This window comes from Triticum aestivum, chromosome 5D (genome assembly GCF_018294505.1).
Source record: "Triticum aestivum cultivar Chinese Spring chromosome 5D, IWGSC CS RefSeq v2.1, whole genome shotgun sequence".
Lineage (NCBI taxonomy): Eukaryota > Viridiplantae > Streptophyta > Magnoliopsida > Poales > Poaceae > Triticum > Triticum aestivum.
Window position 1 is genome coordinate 234,546,314 of NC_057808.1, and position 20,674 is coordinate 234,566,987.

The window sequence follows — 20,674 nt, forward strand, 5'->3', positions numbered from 1 at the left end:
GGAGAAAGAGTTTCTCTCGAAAGAATTGAGTGGGAGGAAAGTGGAACTTGATGAGGTGATAGTCATCCCTTCCGAACCGGAAAGTAGCGCAACGCGGGAAGATGTTCCTGTGGTGCCTACACCGACTGGGGAGGAAGTTAATGATGATGATCATGAAGCTTCAGATCAAGTTACTACTGAACTTCGTAGGTCCACAAGGACACGTTCCGCACCAGAGTGGTACGACAACCCTGTCCTGGAAATCATGTTGTTGGACAACGGTGAACCTTCGAACTATGAAGAAGCGATGGCGGGCCCGGATTCCGACAAATGGCTAGAAGCCATGAAATCCGAGATAGGATCCATGTATGAAAACGAAGTATGGACTTTGACTGACTTGCCCGATGATCGGCGAGCCATAGAAAATAAATGGATCTTTAAGAAGAAGACAGACGCGCATGGTAATGTGACCATCTATAAGGCTCGACTTGTCGCTAAGGGTTATCGACAAGTTCAAGGGGTTGACTACGATGAGACTTTCTCACCCGTAGCGAAGCTGAAGTCCGTCCGAATCATGTTAGCAATTGCCGCATTCTACGATTATGAGATATGGCAAATGGACGTCAAAACGGCATTCCTTGACGGCTTTCTTAAGGAAGAATTGTATATGATGCAGCCGGAAGGTTTTGTCGATCCTAAGAATGCTAACAAGGTATGCAAGCTCCAGCGCTCCATCTATGGGCTGGTGCAAGCATCTCGGAGTTGGAACATTCGTTTTGATGAGATGATCAAAGCGTTTGGGTTTACACAGACTTATGGAGAAGCCTGTGTTTACAAGAAAGTGAGTGGGAGCTCTGTAGCATTTCTCTTATTATATGTGGATGACATACTATTGATGGGAAATGATATAGAATTCTTGGAAAGTATAAAGGCCTATTTGAATAAGTGTTTTTCAATGAAGGACCTCGGAGAAGCTGCTTATATATTAGGCATCAAGATCTATAGAGATAGATCAAGACGCCTCATTGGTCTTTCACAGAGTACGTACCTTGACAAGATATTGAAGAAGTTCAATATGGATCAGTCCAAGAAGGGGTTCTTGCATGTATTGCAAGGTGTGCAATTGAGCACGGCTCAATGCCCGACCACGGCAGAAGATAGAGAAAAGATGAGTGTCATCCCCTATGCCTCGGCCATAGGGTCTATTATGTATGCCATGCTGTGTACCAGACCTGATGTAAACCTTGCCGTAAGTTTGGTAGGAAGGTACCAAAGTAATCCCGGCATGGAACACTGGACAGCGGTCAAGAATATCCTGAAGTACCTGAAGAGGACTAAGGATATGTTTCTCGTTTATGGAGGTGACGAAGAGCTCGTCGTAAAGGGTTACGTCGACGCTAGCTTCGACACAGATCTGGATGACTCGAAGTCACAAACCGGATACGTGTATATTTTGAATGGAGGGGCAGTAAGCTGGTGCAGTTGCAAGCAAAGCGTCGTGGCGGGATCTACATGTGAAGCGGAGTACATGGCAGCCTCAGAGGCAGCGCAAGAAGCAGTCTGGATGAAGGAGTTCATTACCGACCTAGGGGTGATACCCAGTGCGTCGGGCCCGATGACTCTCTTCTGTGACAACACTGGAGCTATTGCCCTTGCCAAGGAGCCCAGGTTTCAAAGGAAGACCAGGCATATCAAGCGTCGCTTCAACTCCATTCGTGAAAGTGTTCAAAATGGAGACATAGATATTTGTAAAGTACATACGGACCTGAATGTAGCAGATCCGTTGACTAAACCTCTCCCTAGAGCAAAACATGATCAACACCAGGACGCTATGGGTGTTCGATTCATCACAATGTAACTAGATTATTGACTCTAGTGCAAGTGGGAGACTGTTGGAAATATGCCCTAGAGGCAATAATAAATGGTTATTATTATATTTCTTTATTCATGATAATTGTCTATTGTTCATGCTATAATTGTGTTATCCGGAAATCGTAATACATGTGTGAATACATAGGCCACAACGTGTCCCTGGTAAGCCTCTAGTTGACTAGCTCGTTGATCAACAGATAATCATGGTTTCCTGACTATGGACATTGGATGTCATTGATAACGGGATCACATCATTAGGAGAATGATGTGATGGACAAGACCCAATCCTAAGCATAGCATAAAAGATTGTGTAGTTCGTTTGCTAGAGCTTTTCCAATGTCAAGTATCTTTTCCTTAGACCATGAGATCGTGTAACTCCCGGATACCGTAGGAGTGCTTTGGGTGTGCCAAACGTCACAACGTAACTGGGTGACTATAAAGGTACACTACGGGTATCTCTGAAAGTGTCTGTTGGGTTGACACGGATCGAGATTGGGATTTGTCACTCCGTATGACGGAGAGGTATCTCTGGGCCCACTCGGTAATGCATCATCATAATGAGCTCAATGTGACTAAGGAGTTAGCCACGGGATCATGCATTACGGTACGAGTAGAGTGACTTGCGGGTAACGAGATTGAACAAGGTATTGGGATACCGACGATCGAATCTCGGGCAAGTAACGTACCGAGTGACAAAGGGAATTGTATACGGGATTGATTGAATCCTCGACATCGTGGTTCATCCGATGAGATCATCGTGGAACATGTGGGATCCAACATGGGTATCCAGATCCCGCTGTTGGTTATTGACCGAAGAGGAGTCTCGGTCATGTCTGAATGTCTCCCGAACCCGTAGGGTCTACACACTTAAGGTTCGGTGACGCTAGGGTTGTAGAGATATTAGTATGCGGAAACCCGAAAGTTGTTCGGAGTCCTGGATGAGATCCCGGACGTCATGAGGAGTTCCGGAATGGTCCGAAGGTGAAGAATTATATATAGGAAGTCCAGTTTCGGCCACCGGGAAAGTTTCGGGGGTTATCGGTATTGTACCGGGACCACCGGAAGGGTCCCGGGGGTCCATCGGGTGGGGCCACCTATCCCGGAGGGCCCCATGGGCTGAAGTGGGAAGGGAACCAGCCCTTAGTGGGCTGGGGCGCCCCCCCTGGGCCTCCCCCTGCGCCTAGGATTGGAAACCCTGGGGGTGGGGGCGCCCCACTTGGCTTGGGGGGGAAGCCACCCCCCTTCCCCCTTGGCCGCCGCCCCCCCTTGGAGATCTGATCTCCCAGGGCCGGCGCCCCCCCAGGGGGCCTATATATAGTGGGGGAGGGAGGGCAGCAGCACAACAGCCCCTGGCGCCTCCCTCTCCCCCTGCAACACCTCTCCCCCCGCTTGCGCTTGGCGAAGCCCTGTCGGGATCCCGCTACTTCCACCACCACGCCGTCGTGCTGCTGGATCTCCATCAACCTCTCCTTCCCCCTTGCTGGATCAAGAAGGAGGAGACGTCGTTGCTCCGTACGTGTGTTGAACGCGGAGGTGCCGTCCGTTCGGCACTCGGTCATCGGTGATTTGGATCACGGCGAGTACGACTCCATCAACCCCGTTCATTGGAACGCTTCCGCTCGCGATCTACAAGGGTATGTAGATGCACTCCTTTCCCCTCGTTGCTAGTATACTCCATAGATGGATCTTGGTGATGCGTAGAAAATTTTAAAAATTCTGCTACGATCCCCAACACTCTCCTGACCGTCCAATTTGCTCGGACGGCTTAGACCTAGACGACCTGACTAGAGGGTCCATGACAGGTGGACCGCCCGGCGCACCTGGTCCACCAGTCATTGGACGACGCGCATGGTGGACCCGACGCGTCAGGAAGAGAAGGACTCAACGGTCCCAACGATTGGCGGTCTGTGAGGCCAAGTGGGTTAGTTGGGTCGGTTCGGTTGGGCCTGCGTTGGGCCTTGTTGGCTGCAGCCCGTCTCATTCTTGTATAACTAGGCTATTCATGTGTAAGCTAAGGATATCGATTAAGTGGATATTGAATCGGCCGTGATCGAGGAGTTGCTCTTCTCCTCCGGAACCCTAATCCCCTTCCTTCTCCCTTGTCGATCCCCTTTCCCCCCTCCTTCCAATCCCTCAGTAGATCGGGGCCGTTACAAGATGATAGCAGGGGAGGTCTTTAGAGCGACTTTACGGTGGAAGATGACTCGCAAGATCACTGCTGGGTGAAGGGCTGCCCCGAAGATCTTGCTCTACTTACGCCTCACCTGCTGCCTCGCTTAGATCTATGGGAAAACTTTGTTTTTGCCACTCTAGTTTTTGCCAATTTTGCTTATACCACTCTAAAATTTGACATCTCACTTTTGCCACTCTTAGTTTTTGACAATGCATCACAAATGCCATTCTGTTACACTTCCGTGAGTTGACCGTTTATTCTATCCAATTGACCCAAGAAAAACCTGTCAGTATTTGCATAAATGACATAAGTTGCCCCTACTGACTTGTGGGGCCACTTTGAAAGTGACCCGGACCCTAATCTGTACACACACCCGTCCAGCCGTCCTGGCTCCTAACCGCACCACACACACCCGCATCCAGTCACCGCCGCCAACTCCGGCCGCCGCGTTGCCACCTCCGGCCGTGTCCCCGCGCGCCACCGCAGCCAGCCGCCTCCATCCCGGCGCGCAGTGCTCCACCCCTGCCGGAGCTGCCGCCTAGTCGCGTGCGAGGCCTGGCCGCCGCCTGCGCTCCTTGTGGAGGAGCTCGCCTTCGAGGCCTATCTCCTCGCTCCGCGCTGCTCTCCTCGTTCCGAAGCGCTGGCACAGCAACCCACCTCCCGTCCTCCCCTGCCTCCTCTCGTCCGGGACGGGGATGCAGACATGCAGTCCCTGCTCACCCGGGATCTGGGACCCCATGGGCCTGCGCGCCTCTATCGTCACCAACGCCGGCTATACACCTCCGGGACTCCGCCTCGTCACCAGCACCGACTGGGTGCACGCCTCTGCCTCGTCACCAGTGTGTGGCAGTGCTCGCGGCCATACGCATCCTCCCGAGCTCCGTGCATCAACGTGGCGGCGCTCGCGACCGTGGATGAGCCCAAGTCGTCTCCATCTCCTGCTGCCCTTCTCCATGGCTGAGACGTACTCCCCTCCGTTCATGGCGCTGCCTCCAATCAGTGCCCCCATCCGTCCTCGACAAGGTAGCTCCACAGCCCTCCAGGTTAGCTTGCTAGTTGATCTACACATGTGGTGAATTGAAGATGCATATGTATTGTGCTTTGTGCGTGCTTGATGTTGATTCGCGTGGAATTTCGCTGAATTGGAGCGACGAAGATGCATATGTATGTGTTGTGCCTTGCGCGCCTGATGTATGTGTGTGAAAGTGTGGTGAATCTAAGATGTATGAATGGATGCATCGCTGCTTTATCTTTTTGCATTTTTTTTTCTTATTAGCAGATGAACTCAGTTGAATCAACGCATCTGCTGTGTTTGTCAGGTATCAGTAAAATTTCTACGAAAACTGTAGTGGCAAAAGCAAAACAAAAAACCAAGGGCAATATTGTCTTTGCCCTGCTTCGTTTGGTCAAACCGTGCCTTGACCTGACAGAATGGCATTTGTGATACATTGCCAAAATTAAGAATGGCAAAAATGAGATGTAAAATTTTAGAGTGGCATAAGCAAAATTGGTAAAAGCTAGAGTGGCAAAAACAAAGTTTTCCCTGGATCTATTTACTGCTTTCCTAAGGTGTATCTGCACTTGGTTAAATCTTGGCCGCGTTTTATGCTGTAATAAAATCCTTCTGCCTCGAGAGCCAAGACATGTGAGACTTCTCAGGAGGGATGCAGCGCATTGTGTATTCTCTAGCTGCTTGTATGTTGGCAGTGTAGCTTGTAAGTGGTTTTTCGTAGTTTGTAAGACACTGTGATTTTTTGTTAATGAAAATCGGAGAGGGGCACTTTTTCAACAAAAAAATCGCAGGAGGGCAGGACTTTTCCTGAAGACGCAGGGGCTGTTTTGTTCTAGGCCTAATCATACCATACTTTGTCGTACAATGTTGCCACACTTGCTTAAGGTTAGTTCTTTAAATTGAAAGCCACCATACCACACTTTGTCATACATTGTTGCCACACTTGTTTAAGGTTAGTTCTTTAAATTGAAAGCCACAAGTTGGCAAGCTTAAGGAAATCTTACCATACTTTTTGAGTGTATGTAAGGTGGGACTCTAGTGTAGCTTGTCTAAGGTATGACTTGAATCAAACGCCCATCCAAATTTGTTAAACTTGCCTAACTTTAAATGTAGCAACCTTAGTCAAACTTAGTCTCAAACCAAACAGCCCGCGATCATTGCCCTGGAGCCAAGAGACGAGGGCGATGGTGGAGCGCCAGCACTTGTGATTAATTGAACCCAACATTAGTTTACATGCTCTTCCGTTACACGCTTTGGAAATCTGTTGTGACACAGGTATCAGTGTTGACTTTGTTGGGACGGACTGATACTTAAGTGGAGTAGGCAAACTTGCGGGCTCTCTCTTTCCTCGCAGAAGTTAGTCAGCTTTGACCGGAACCGGAAGTATTCACATAGTAGGTGCTAGCCACCTGCAGTTGACTCCACACCAGCACATCCACCGCTATCCACCGTCTTGCTCGGCTCAACACAGTTTAAATTCTTAGAGATTTAAAAAAAAAACTTAAATACGGCGCAAACACGGCTCAAATTTAACGCAAACATCGGCGAGTTCGTTCAAATTTAAACATATTTTACTAAAAAGAAAAAAAAACTACTAGAGGCTGCTCCTCGCCGTCTCCCTCGCCGCCCGCCGCCCGCCCTTGCAGTTCTACATGCCGAGGAGGCTGTAGAACCGTGTGTAGTCGCCGCCGCCGTCGTCGTCGTTGTCGCCGCCGCCGCCGTCCCTGCTGCATCCTTCCCCTGGTTGACGCGGCGGGTTGGACGGTCCGGGGGCGTCCTGGTCGTCATCGCTGTCGAGGATCACGACGTCGTGCTCGTCCTCGCGCCCACGTTTGCGGGCTTCTATCTCCTCCAGGGCCCGGCACTGCCGGACCATCTCGTCGCGGCAGTAGTCGTCCGGCCTTCACTGCGCCGCCCGTGAGGCATCAATGGAGGCTGACCGGCGCGGCAGCGCGCGCAGCTTTGGCATTGATTCGCCGCGGGGAACGAGGCGATGAGGACGACGAAGCGGTGAGAAGAGAGTCGAGTCGCTGGCAAGGGGGGCCTGCGGCTCTTCGCGCCAAAAACGATTCGCCCGGCGCCCCCGAGCGCCCCCAGCGCGCCGGGTTCGGGTTGGGTCCGCCGGCGCCAATTTCGGCCCGAGCCGGCGAAAACTGGGCTCTTGGGGGCGCGACTGGGCCTTTTTTTACGCCGGCGACCGAAAAATCGCCTGGGGGGCCTTGTTGGGGGCGCGGCTGAAGATGCTCTTAGACGTACGATGCAAAATTTCTTCATCAACCTAGCTAAATTTGTAGAGCTAGTAAAAGAGCGTGCAGTGTTACCAGGAATCCACATGGACAATCAGAACACACACGCGCGCGTCTGTTCCTTTCCTTGAGTGCCATGGCCCTTTTTGATGAACCTTTTTGCTGTGTGTATACAGTTAAAGTTGTGAGCTTTCATCTCCATTTGGACCTGCGGCTAGGCTAGTTGAGCTGCCTCCAGATGGATATGTATATATACAGGCAGGCAAGCAAGCCAGCCAATACGCGTCCTTGTCGTGGGTAGCGCGGTGCATGACGCGCCAACTTCAATGCACGCACACACGCGGCGCCACTTAAATAACTTAATCAAAGTCATACTCCATCTACCTTCCCTCACACGTCTGCACCGTCGTCGCGGCCTCTACTTTTTCCTACTTCTTTCAGCTAATCATAACTCGGATGCATCTTCCGTCCGAACGAAGGAAAGGCTAAACAAGTAGCCATGCAATTGCTCGAGAGTTTTGGAGCAGCTTCGATCTCGATTTGGTTGACCAAAAGCACACGACATCCCATCCCGCCCTCCTCGTCGCGCGCGCGCACACATTCCTCCCTATTTGACTTGCCCTCCAAGTTTGTCTCCTCCCACCGCGTCCGCGTCCACGACTCCGCGCTGCGCTCGCCTCTCTCTCTCTCTCTCTATATATATATATATCAACCCCTCTCCGTGCTCCGTCCGTCGCACCATTCCCGTCGTGATCCACACAAGCAACCTCCAAATCAAATCAACTTCTCCTCTTCTCGTCGCACAAGATCAACGGCGCACGCGATGATGCTGAGCAACAGCAGCCGCGCTCCACGCTTCCTCTGCCTCCTCGTGCTGCTGCTCCTCCTCACCGTCTTCGCGCGGCGCTCCGGCGCCACCAGGCCCCTGCGGCAACCGGGCGCCGCCGGCGGTGGTGGTGTGGCCGCCGCGGCCGTGCGGACGATCGCTCTCCCCGCCGCGGCCTTGACGAGGGACGCGGAGGTGCTCGTGCCGGCCGGGAAGCGGGTCGAGGCGCTGCTCGGCATGAAGCCCAGGTCGAGAGCGCCGCCGTCGGGCCCCAGCAAACGAACCAACGACATCAAGAGCTGACGATCCAGCTGCCTGCTCTGCTCTGCTCGGCTCTTCTCTGATGCCGATCGACCTTTTTTCTTTTCTTTTTCTCTTGGGGTAGCTCGTTTAGGTTCCGAGGAACCGACTGGTTGACCAGTCGTATACTAGATTGTTTCATTTGTTCTTTGTAGCTAGGTCTAGTGTGCCTCCACAATGATTTTCTCTCGGGTATGCTAGTGTAAATTAATGTAACATATTGCTGATATACTCCAGCTTGTAATGTGATGTACACATATATACTGTACGTGCGAATTGTTTTCCAGCACGCTGCTGCATGCTTCAATAGCTTTTTCTTGATGGGATATTACATTTGACATAGTATCTCAATACAATGAACATAGTAATACATGATCAGTCACACTTTATCATCTCACAGGAATTAGTAGGATACCATAGTACGGTGTAGTGTAGTCCTAGTATAGAAAAGAAAAGGTAAGTTGGGAGATCTCGAGATGATCTTGGATCAAGGGAAGGAAGGGGAAGAGCGCGAGAGGCGCGTAAGTTGACCGCTGACTTGCGACCCTTTCCCTGCGGGTCCGTGCCCCGGCTGCCCGTCTGCCTGCTACCGCCGGGCGGTTCAACGCGTAACGATGCCTACTCGGTAGGAGCACGGGTCAGCAAGAGCGTAGCAAAGTTTGCAAGAGACGCGTGAAGCCGCGAACGTGCCAGCTCGTTGCTTCCGCGCGGCACGCCACGCGTTTCTTCACCGGCGCCGGTTTTTTTATTAATGATAAATAATAATGCTGTAATTCTGAAACTAGTAATGATAAGTTAGAATTTCAAAAAATAGGAAGGACGCCATCAATACTAGCGTCCAGACCTGGTCGCTGTAGCAAACCACGTCCACACCTGGACGCTATTCTTAGCAGCGTCCGTTGTTTGGTTCAACCTAGCCCAGAAAAGTCCTCGCCTTCGTCCGACCTAAGAGCAACTCCGACGCGGCAACCTAAATTGACGCAGATTTTGTTCGTTCTTTGTTCATTTGGATCGGTCAGCCGGATGTCAATTTCCGTTTTTGTCCGCCGGTCCGAAGATGCGAGCAACACGGACGAACATATTTCACATTTGCGCTGGATTTCAATTTTTTTAAATAAAACAGCCAGCAGAAGTCCAATTTACATTAATTAAAACTAAAAAAATAAATGAAAAGATAAAAGAAATAGTTAGCGGCGGGCAGTAGATCTAGGCATCGTCATTTTCCTCCTCCTCCTTGGCCAGGTCGACGTAGACTGGCGTCTTCATCCACGGGAACGCCTGCTGGATGGCTGGTAGCATAGCCGCTTGCTGCGCCACCAACTGATGCTTCTCCTGCCGCTCGGCCCCCTCGTCTATCATGCCCACCCACACGGGCGTGCATGATATACGATGGCAACGTGCTCGTCCACGACCATGATTGCCCAAGCAGCGGCCATGGCTCCTCCTCCATAGGCTCGGGCGCGAGCGGTGCTGGTGGCGGTGGGGGCATTTTAGCCTCCACTCTAGCCGCCGATTCAACCTGTGTGTGTGCAAGGCTAGGCCACTTGGCGAGCTCCTTGCGTTCGGCCTCCTCAATGGACCTCATTGTGGCCTCCTCGAGGGCCACAATGTAGGACTCCTAATCCTCGCCCCTTCACCATGACCGATGGCGATGGTGGACCAGCGAGCGCGCGTGGTGCACGGGACACATCCTTGAAGCACGACCGACAACGCTGGTCATGCTCAGTGGCGAACTACGCGTCCTAGTTCGGCGAATCCATCGTGGACGATGGGTCGCCGATGGGTCGCGGCGATGGTCGTCCGGGAGTAGACACGATGATGGTGGATCTCCATCAGCTGCGTGCGGCCTGAGTCCGGCACGGTCGGCACCAGAACCCTATCGAGGTTGAGATGCCACCCGTGCGGCAGGTTCACGTTGGGCTACGACACCGGCACACCATGCTTCCAAAAGTGCCGGCAGTGGTGCACTGACACATAGAGGCAAAAGCACGACAGCCGACTCAAGATCGACTTATCTGTTATCATAAACTAGCCAGTTACCAATTGTATTGACCAAAAGTAACAACCTAGTCACATATATAATGTACGCTTGTAACCATTGAGTAAATTGTACACAAGACCAAACAAAGAAGATTCAACGAGGCCATGGAACAACTCACATGCTCCAACCATAGGTCTAGTGGATGATCCTAATGATGAGTGAATGATCCTAATGACAAGCAGCTAGTGAGATGATGTTGCTCCTATGATGATTGATGATGTCTGTGCTAGAGCTTGCTTACCACCTAGCAAGGTAAGAAGCGATGGCTGCAGATCGTATTAGAGTATATAGGTCATGAAATCTCTATCTATTAAAGTAAAACGACTCGGTTGAGCCCAATCAGAGCATCAATGAAAGGGCAATGACTGGACGCCATCCGTACTAGAGTCCAGACCTGGACGCCATCCGTACTAGCGTCCAGACCTGGACGCAGTTAGCAATGGAGTCCATCCTGGACGCTGTTATTCCTAGCGTCCTTCCTATTTTTATAATTTTCCCCGGCCCTTTACCAGTTTCGGAATTACAGAATTATCATTTACTATTAATAAAAAATTCGGTCACCGGCGTGTCCAACAGGAGTCCGTGTCCCGAGCGTGGGCTGCTGTTTTTCTTTTTCAACAACAAGAAACCCTTGCAAAGGTTAGGTTATTCTCACAGAAGCACAAATGTGCTCTTTATAGGGTGTACTTCTTGCAGAAACACATATTCTTCTCGCACATCTGTGCTTCTCTTGTGAAAGTAAATACTATGGACGTGTTTGGTTACCTGCATATGGCCCAGCCTGGCCCGCGCGCGAAAAACTTGAGCCGTTTGGTTGCCCGCGTTTACTGTGTGGCCCGCATCGCACGGAACTTAAAAGCATGTCCAGACCAGGCCCAGGGGAAACGCCTCGGCAGTAACTCGTGAGCCTGGCTCGGGCGAGGCAGGGGAGGGCGACGCGCTTCTCTCCCCGTGTGACCAGGGAGATGGCACGAGCTCGCCCGCGTCGCCGAAAATTCGGCTGGAGGTTCGGCTCACCTCCCGCCGAGTCCACACTATATATTTAGCCCCCTCCCTCACCGCCCCAACTCCCACCACCGTTCTCCCACCGTTCGAGTTTTCCCGCCGACGCGCATCGGCACCGACGAGCAGGTAAGCGGCGCATCTTCATCGGCCGGCGGTCCACAGCGTCGGCGCTCCTTCACCGGCCGGCGTTGATCTTCCACGACCGCCCCCCTCGTCCTCGAGCTGTAGCCATGGCCTCTGTGAGTTCAGTTCCCCTTTCTCTCTGTTCCTTCAAGCTAGATCTGATCTGCAGCTAGGGTTTGATCTAGATGCATGGTTGATTAGTGGTCTGATCTGTGAGCTGATATGGTTAATTGCTATGCTGCGGTTGCAATTTGTGGTAGGGCTAGATGTTCAAGCATGTGGTAGGCTAGATTAGTAGTAGAGTTTGAAGTTGAACCTTGTGCTTGTGTTGATTCGTGCTTAGATTTGTGATTTGTAGCTATTGGTGGTCCATTTGTAGCATACTGTTTGTTGTAGATGTATGTTCGTGCTCATAGATTGTCTGGTATGCTTAGTATGATAGCGATGAACCATATGTGCTTAGTATGATAGTGATGAAGTATGTGCTTGCTATGATAGTGATGAACCATGTACATGTATGCTCCTGCTTTCATGGATTGTCCAGTATGTTGTGTGGTATGCTTATTGTCAATGCGTGCTATGATTGTAGGACATGACCACGCAGACGCAAGATCTTAGTCAGGCCCTTGTCCTGTCCGACAGCCAGTTTGCTCCATCGTTTGTCGAGGACTCGCAGCCTATGTCCGAGATGGCACCTGATTCAGAGGTGTTCACGTCCGATTCCCTCTATGTGCCAGTAGTGCTCGTTGAGCCAACTCTTACTGCCGTTGCTACTGCCGCTGCCGCTACACTCAAGGTAGCAACAGCAAAGGCAAAGAAGGATGGTAGGTCGAACAACATGAAGTGGCAGCCGTTCATGTCCACGTTCGTGCTGAACAAGATGTGTGAGCTCATCTCTAGTGGAGTTAGGACTGACAAGGGCTTCAAGGAGGTGCACTTGAACACCGTTGCGAAGCAGGTGTTCGAGTTCCGTGGGCAGGAGGTGCACTTGAACACTGTTGCGAAGTAGGTGTTCGAGTTCTGTGGGCAGGAGGTGTCTGCCACCCAGGTGTACAACCACCTAAAGAAGTGGAAAGGTCAATGGATCCAAGTGTCCAAGCTGAGAGACCTTAGCGGCGCGCTCATGGGATGAGAACACTTGCTCCATAGTTCTGGAGGCAGAGCACTACGCCGGCCATGTCGCGGTTAGCTCACAGCCCTCTTCCTTTTCATACTGTCCACCATTGCCTACTCCTAATCGCAACTAACAACACTTGTGTTTCATTCTTAGGACCACCCAAGGGACGCTGAGTTCCTCAACACACCCATACAAAACTACAGCCAGACGCGGCACATCTTCTCCTTCGGTCTGGCAACTGGGAAGCATGCCATGGGCTCGGGGGAGCCTCTTGGTTCTCCCATGCCAGACTTCCCTGGGACCCCGGACGTCGAGGTCCTTGATGGCCTTGACGAGCCCTTCGTGAAGCCCTTTGACAAGACATTTGACCCCGTCCATGATAGGATGAGGAAGAGAGGAGGCCTGATGGAGGAGGAGATCAATGTTTTTTGCAGCATGACTGAGGCGGTGAATGAGGTGGCAACAACCATCAGGGAGTGCAAGCCCCTCGACGTCCACCCTGACCTGTATGGCGCTGTCATGACCCAGGGTGGCTTCAGCGAAGAGGCTCTCATGGCAGCTCTCAGCCGCCTGCTTGACAACAAGGCCCAGGGTGTTGGGTTCGTTGCCATGGCACACGCTCACAGGGTGTTGTGGCTCAGGAGCTGGCTGGGCAAGCACGACTACTAGAGTAGTGCTGCCTGTGAGCGTGCATGATCCCCGACGGCGATGGCGGTGGCGACGACAACGACGACGATGACGACGTATATTTTGTGTAGTTAGGGCTGAAAAAGAATTTGACGGTCTGTGTATTTTGATGAGGTGGTATATACTAACCCCTCACGCTGATGGTGAACTTGCGGTGGTAGGACGACACCATTTTTTTGATGTGGTGGTAGGTTAACACCAAGGTAGTGCTAGGTTAACACCAAGGTAGTGCTAGGTAGAACTTGCTATGTCGTATGATCATGCATGCTTTACTTCTTCTATTCTGCTCCATTATTGTTTGTGTGCTACTTTGCTTGCTACTTGTGTGCTCCATTGATTTGCTGCTTCAACTCTTGCTCTTGTGCACTGTTAGGACAAGTGGTATGCCGTGTTCATCGGTAAGGCTCCAGGGGTTTACAGTTCATGGGAAGAAGCCAGTGCACAAGTGGCATCGTATAGCAACAACAGCCATAGAGGGTTCAAGGCTAGACAGGCAGCAGAACAAGCTTACTACGACTAGGTGCGAAAGCACGGAGGCAGCAGTGTTGACAGTGGCAAGGTTGGAGGTGTCAAGGTGGATCGTCAGTTTGGACTGAAGCTGAAGAACTTCATCATCTACGCCCAGTTCATCGTCATTGTTGTGTTGTAGCGTTGGTGTGCTAGATGTGATCATTGTGGGTAAGCTCACCAACTAGGGTATAAGGTAAGCACAACATGTACGTTGTATGCAACCAAACGCCGTGTTCATGTGCCGCTTGGGCCAACGCAGGCAACCAAACAAAGTACACTTGCGTATCTATAATACCTAAATAGTTCATCCCCACTATCTTATTTCTCAGGCTATCCACATCACTAATTGACGTGCAGCCATCCAGCTCACTCCACCTCAGCAATTAGCCACATCATCAGTTCCAAATACCCTACTTATTCGTGTGATTTAATTCCCCTGTCGTCCGCTTCCTCTTCCATCTTAGAAAACTCCCAAACCGATGGTCCACAAAAACTCACCACCAGGCATCCTTCGGTCCCACGACGTCTCTACTCCCTCGATCCCTCTATGTCTATCTCTTCGCCTCCTTCTCTGCTGCGTCTGGGCTCTTGGCGCACTACGCCTTCGTCGCCCCCCGGCTCCCCGTCCCCCCATCCCCCAGCCGTCTCCCCATCCCCCAGCCCCCGTTGCGTCCTGTCCGGAGAAAGCGCCGGCAGTGCCAACTTATCGCCATCGCCCGTGTGGAAGTTGGGAGATCCCCGATCTGAAGTTGGGAAACCAGATTAAAAGATTTTGTTGTCTTCGTGGGTTCAAGTTTAGCAGGTGATCCTTGCATCCTATTTTCCGTTCTGTGTGATTGGTGTCCATGTTGATTTGTTTGGTAATATCACCCAACACCACTGGTCACCACACCTCGACTCACCATGGTAACTGCCAACATCAGTGGTTCCCAAGAGGAAACCCCCCGCCGCCGGCGGCGGCGACGACGACGAGACATTGGAGGAAGCTGTCCACACACGAGTTGCTCTACAAGGCGAGGCCAGTGGAGGATAGGCAGCGGCACACGATCATTGCGTACGTGCAAGGGGTTTTCTTGACTACCCTGGACTCGAGCTGCCGCTGCCACCGTCAAGTCTAGGTTATGACTCCTGAACATGATCTAATTATTGATTTTTGGAAAAGAATGGTGTTCTCCAGTACTGTTCATCCTCTTTTGGTGTTCCAATATGTATGCAGCAATTTGACTGATTCGAGTGGCATCCAAGGGAATTTATTAATGTGCACATATTCATTTGGTCCATATCTCAAATTAACAAAAAGCCACGCTCAAGCAGCACCACCTGTAAGTACCCAGTCAATCTCTTTCAATCTATTTATGTTAAAGACTTGATGACTTGATGTATACATAGGACATCATAAATTATCTTTTCTTTCCTGGAAGGGTTACCTACGTCCCTGTCCTCATTCATGCTTATGATGTACAAATTATACACGATGAGTGCTATCTGGTAAACATTTTTTTGTGGGAAAATCAGTAAACAAATTAACTCGAGCTATTTCAAAGTGATGCATTACTTGCTGCAGTCTAATTCTAAACTTTTTTCTAATTTTCATTTTCCAAACTATAATATTTTGTATCCTGAGATATTTTCAGGCATATGGGAGTGTCCCTAATACCCTGGTTATTGCAACTTGTGAAATTGTCAAGCCACGGCTTGCAGCTGCAGAGCACATATCACAGGTTATTCATTGTTCATTGGCTTCCCATTACAATTTCAGTTTGTTAGTTCAGAGTAGCGTGATTTTTCAGATGCATGTAAATATATAGATCTGGCCTCTTAGGTCCTGCATGCAGTTCTTAGTTAACCTTTTCTACAAGTTCCTTATGACCGTGTATAATGGTATAATTATGGTGGTTCCTCAAATTTTTATGTATTCCTGTGTGGAGTATACTTAGATTAACATGCTCGAGAAGGCCTAAACTAGGAATTCTTCATACAGATCATTAATTGGTTGAGAATAGAGCTGACCAGACATCTATTTTGTACTGCAGTTCAATGAGGATGCACGATCACCTTTTGTAAAGAAATACAAGACTATCATTCACTCAGGAGAGGTAATAATTTGTCCTATATGCGTCCTAACTTGCAACTACTCCCTCCGTTCGGAATTACTTGTCGCAGAAATGGATGTATCTAGATGTATTTTAGTTCTAGATACATTCATATCCGAGACAAGTAATTCTGAACGGAGGGAGTATATAGTATCTAAGTTATCTTCTTTACATGTTGTTTACTCTATTTTTTACTTCCCATGCACTATGGATTTGAGGGTATATGCATATTTATGTTCCGGAGGTAAGTCATATGCAGATTTTACTACTGACCATGATGGTCGACTTGCTTTTTTTCCTTTTGCTGAATTCCACAATAATTTCCTCTATACTTCCCTTTGTGTAAGTGTTCCATGTAAACTTTAGGTAAGAGTATATAGTATGGATGCATATATATGTTATTCTAAAAGTTCAATCTTTCCTATGGTCGATGGCAGATCACTGAACTTGAATAGTCCTCCATCAATTATGATCTTTTTGTGGGGAAATAAATTATGAACATTACATGTTCTGTCAAGACAAGGTTATAGTTTTGCTGAACATTCTCATGCTACTTTTGCTCATGTTATTTGCTCGGCCCCACTAAAGAGTATCCTGGTGTCACAGGCTTACTTAAATTTCACAAAGATACCAGTGAACGACTACCTAGGTGCACCCAAGATCTGAAAACGTAATTCAATTTAGACCTACAAAAATGCTATCAATTGATCTAATTTCACCTGATAATTTGTTTACGCAAAACCCTAGATTTTATCAACCATGTTATTGAACCATTGAGGAAGGCAATGCTATCATCCACTTGATGCAACTCCTATCCTTCCATTCCCTGTTCAGGATCACATTTGCTCAGCCCCACTAAAGAGTATCTTTGTTGTTCATCACATCTATTTATTAATTAATTGTAATGCAAGATAAATGTAACTTCTCTTAATAAGATAACTATCTTGATGTTTACAAGTTGCTTTTGTCTTGATTATGTAGTTTCCTAACATACAACAACTTCAACTTGATAATTGGCCACTCAAGCATGAATGACGATGTAGATGGAAATGGTTATACATATACTATGAGATTTACAAGTTTTTTGTTTTATTTCTTCAGAGTTATGTTATCGAATGCATAGAGTTAGTCAGAAGATGGAGCTTTCTGATGAAGCTACAAGCTGCCTGCCTTTTCATCATCTATACCATTGTGGGATGGATTAAAGAAAATGTACATGGGAGTTTCTGATGCAGTTGTGCACAATCAAGACTTGGGGTTGTAGCTAGGTGGTGATGTTTAGTTACAACTTGATAGTTTATTTCACTTGCATATATTAAAAAGCTTAACCATTCTCTGTTTCGATTGTTTGTGTATTGCCCAAACTTTGAATGAAAAGCTTAACCATTCTCTGTTTCGATTGTTTGTGTGTTGCCCAAACTTTGAATGATATAAGTGGGAGGGTTGATCTTACTTACCTATGTATCATTCTAAAGTATCTTCAAATAAGAATCATTTATTCATCGATTTGCCAATCCTTTTAGTAGTCAGTTGATGAGTAAAACACCAACATTAGACAATATTTCCCGCAACAACGTGTGGGGTATCTTCTAGTTACCTAATACAGGGACACCAGATGCAGGCAACAAACAACTTGCAGATGGCGTATCAGGGCCTGTTTTTGCTCAACCAGACTGGGTTGAGAAGTGTATGCGATGCAGAAACTGTTCACAACGGCAACCAAACACACCCTATGTTTCTCACGGAAGGACATGTTCTGCTTCTCACGGAAGCACAATTATGCTTCTCTTGAAAGCACCTGTTGTACCTTTTCCTTTATGGGATGTGCTTCTCGGAGAAACACATATTCTTCTTACAGAAAAACATTGCTTGGCAAAAACAAATCTGCAACAAACTAAGGAAAAATGGTTAAAAGGTAAAAAACTAATAAAACTTAAAAACGCGTGCAGAAAGGCAAAAAAATCGCGTGCACAGCGTGACACGTGGTTGCGTCGTGCATCACTTGGCGTGCTTTTGAGCCAGAAAAGTGACAGTTGTGGTTGCCCCGGGGGGTATCTGTCTGCTAGTTTTGTTGGAGTAAATGGCCACGGGTAGCCTAACCGACCCCCTGGCTCTTCAAAAAATTATCAGGCCGATCGAGTCTTCAAGCATCCAAAAACACAGGGCCGCCTTCCCCTCGCCGGCTATCTCACAGGCCGACTACCGGAAGGCGACCCGGCCTCAAAAAACCTTCCCGAAAAGAACCACAAGATGGCCGACTCCAGGAAGCCGGCCCTAAGGGGACCGACTCCCAGAAGCCGGCCACAAGAAAACCGACTCCCAGAAGTCGGCCAAGACTGCACCCTCAAGGGCTGCGCCCACATAATGGTGATGAGGCGGGGCGTGGCTACAGTACAGCCTGCCACCCCTGAATCCCGGAGCACGCGTGGCCACGGTGCGCCGTACGGGTCGGCCATCCCTCGTCCGGCGCGGCACTGTGTCATGTTGACCATGACGCCACCCACGACAGGCACCAGTACGGCCCGCGGGCGGCGGGCCCCTTCAGCCAGAGAGATGCTCGAAGGCGGCCAAGCCTCCTCCAGTCGGCCTGGGGCGTAGCCGGCTACCTCCCTCCCTCGAAGTATGTGCATCATTAAGGAGACAAGACGAGGTAAGGCTACAGTGAGAGCCCGCCAGGCGGCGGCACTATAGCCATGCTTACCTCGACAAAGCCCTCATCGTCAGGGGCGAGGCTACAGTAACCAGCCACCGACAAGACCCCCAGGCGGTGGGGCCGACCTGTCGGCCAAGAAGCCGGCAGCCGGCGGGACCTACCAGTCGGCGGGCCCCAGCGGTCGGCGGAGAAGCCGGCGAATACAGACACTGACGGCTAGGACCCGCGTCCAGCCGGATTACCATTGTACCCTTGGGGGTAGGCCTATATAAACCCCCCAGGGCACCCATGCAAAGGGTTGATCTCAGATAGTTTTAGACACCACGTAGAGAGAAGAGGAGAGCTAGCCTAGCCCTTCTTCCTCCTCTAGCCAAACAGCTCAAGGAGCCACTTGTAGCTACTTGTGTTGATCTAGTGATCATGCGGAGACCCCGCAGAGCAGGACTAGGGGTGTTATCTCCACGGAGAGCCCCGAACCTGGGTAAGATTCGCCGGCGTGCATGTCTTCGCCTTATCCCGTTTTCAGGCACCGGCGATGTCTTATGGCTCCCACAATGATAAGCCACCCGTTGGTATATGTCGCACCTACCACCCGACATTTGGCGCCCACCGTGGGGCCAGGTGCACCGTCGTCCGGAGACCTGTTCTGGACGGGAACCCTTTTTCTCCCCAGCGAGCGTAGCCAGCCCGGCACGCCCGATGGCGCTTGCCCCGACGCGCTGCAAGGCGCCGACGACGTCTGCGCGGCGAGCTGCCTCGCCGATCTTCTTGGTGAGGCTCGCATCTCCGACGAGCCTACGTCTGACACGGGCACAGACTGCCCCGAGAGCCGCCTCGTCAGCCTCCTCGACCAACTTCACGTCTCCAGCGAGCTTGCTGTGGACTTGGAGTCGGTCGGCTCCACCGACCCGATGCTGGTCGACTCCGACACGGCATCGCTTGACGCCTTCCCCACCAACGTGGTGATCATCGACGACCCTCTTCCTCGAGCCGACAGTGGCAGCAGCGCTGTCACTGAGGTGCTGGTCATCAGCCACGGCGCCGTCTCAGGCGAGAACGCCCACGACGCCCTACAAGCGGCGCTGCACGACTTGTCCGTCCCCATCCCGGCCGACGCCGACGCCGAGACACTGGAGGCACGCCGCCTCGCCCTCGTCGCGGAGGGCCAGAAGATAGCATCTATGAGACGCCTCACTGAAGCTCACCAGCGCGAAGTCGACCGCGCCGCCTTTGGCACGCCGCCTCCTGGCGGGCCGAGCCGAGCCGGCTTCGTCAAGAAGCGCGGCGCAGCCATCGCCAGCATGCTGGGAGCAGACCGCCCAGTCTACGCCACACCGCTCGAGAACCTGCGTGCCGCCCAGGCGGCCGCAGACGAGCTGAATGGGCTGGGGGCCGACGAGCTCCCCTACATGACTAGACGCATCCAGCAGCTGATCGACGCGGCCGCAGAGCGGCATGAAGCCAGCGCCCGGGCTGAAAGTCCTCCCCCACGTCGAGAGCACGGCGCGACATCCCGGACGCCGACTATAGACGGCGCCCGCGCAAGGAAAGACAAGGAGCCGACTGCTAGCCGCAGTCGGACTCGGCTCACCATCGAGCGCGACGCAGAAGGCCGCCCCCAAGCTGTGGAACGACGAGGCGATCCGCCTCCTCCCCCGCCTCGTGGGGAGAGATATCCCACCCCGCCGCCTGTTACGCATCCGACTCTCGGCGGCCGACTGGGCCACCGCGAAGGAGTCGGCGAGAATGATGCCCGCCACCGGATCGACCGCCTAGCGCGATCCCTGGCGCTAGAAGAAGAAGATGATGTCGGCCCGCCTTGCTTCTGCCCCCGCATCCGCGACGAACCCTTCCCCAAAGGGTTCTCACTCCCAAGAGACACGCCAAAATACAACGGCTCCGTGAAGCCGGAAGACTGGTTAATCGACTACTCCACCGCAGTCCGCATAGCAAACGGCAACAGGCGCGTTGCCGTGAAGTACGTCCTGCTCATGCTTCAAGGCATGGCACGCACTTGGCTGAACAGCCTCAAGCCCT

General features: G+C 51.0%; 1 protein-coding gene across 10 annotated transcripts; it reads left to right on the forward strand.

Annotated features, from left to right (window-relative positions):
- The first annotated feature begins 14,356 nt into the window (after window positions 1-14,356).
- LOC123120369 (WD-40 repeat-containing protein MSI5) lies at window positions 14,357-17,381 on the forward strand. 10 transcript variants are annotated; one of them, XR_006459434.1, is made up of 6 exons: window positions 14,364-14,693; window positions 14,815-15,009; window positions 15,108-15,213; window positions 15,526-15,612; window positions 15,925-15,987; window positions 17,086-17,381. XR_006459434.1 is itself a non-coding variant. In XM_044540339.1 (5 exons), exons 2-5 carry the CDS (start codon window positions 15,013-15,015, stop codon window positions 16,437-16,439), a joined length of 369 nt encoding a protein of 122 aa, XP_044396274.1. In that variant the 5' UTR covers window positions 14,366-14,693; window positions 14,815-15,012; the 3' UTR covers window positions 16,440-17,381. The 10 variants fall into 10 exon arrangements, 2 of the variants coding, with proteins under 2 accessions (XP_044396274.1, XP_044396273.1); XR_006459431.1 differs by adding an exon at window positions 16,422-16,507 and having other exon boundaries at window positions 14,366-14,693; window positions 14,815-15,213; XR_006459435.1 differs by having other exon boundaries at window positions 14,360-14,693; window positions 14,815-15,379.
- The last annotated feature ends 3,293 nt before the right edge of the window (window positions 17,382-20,674 follow it).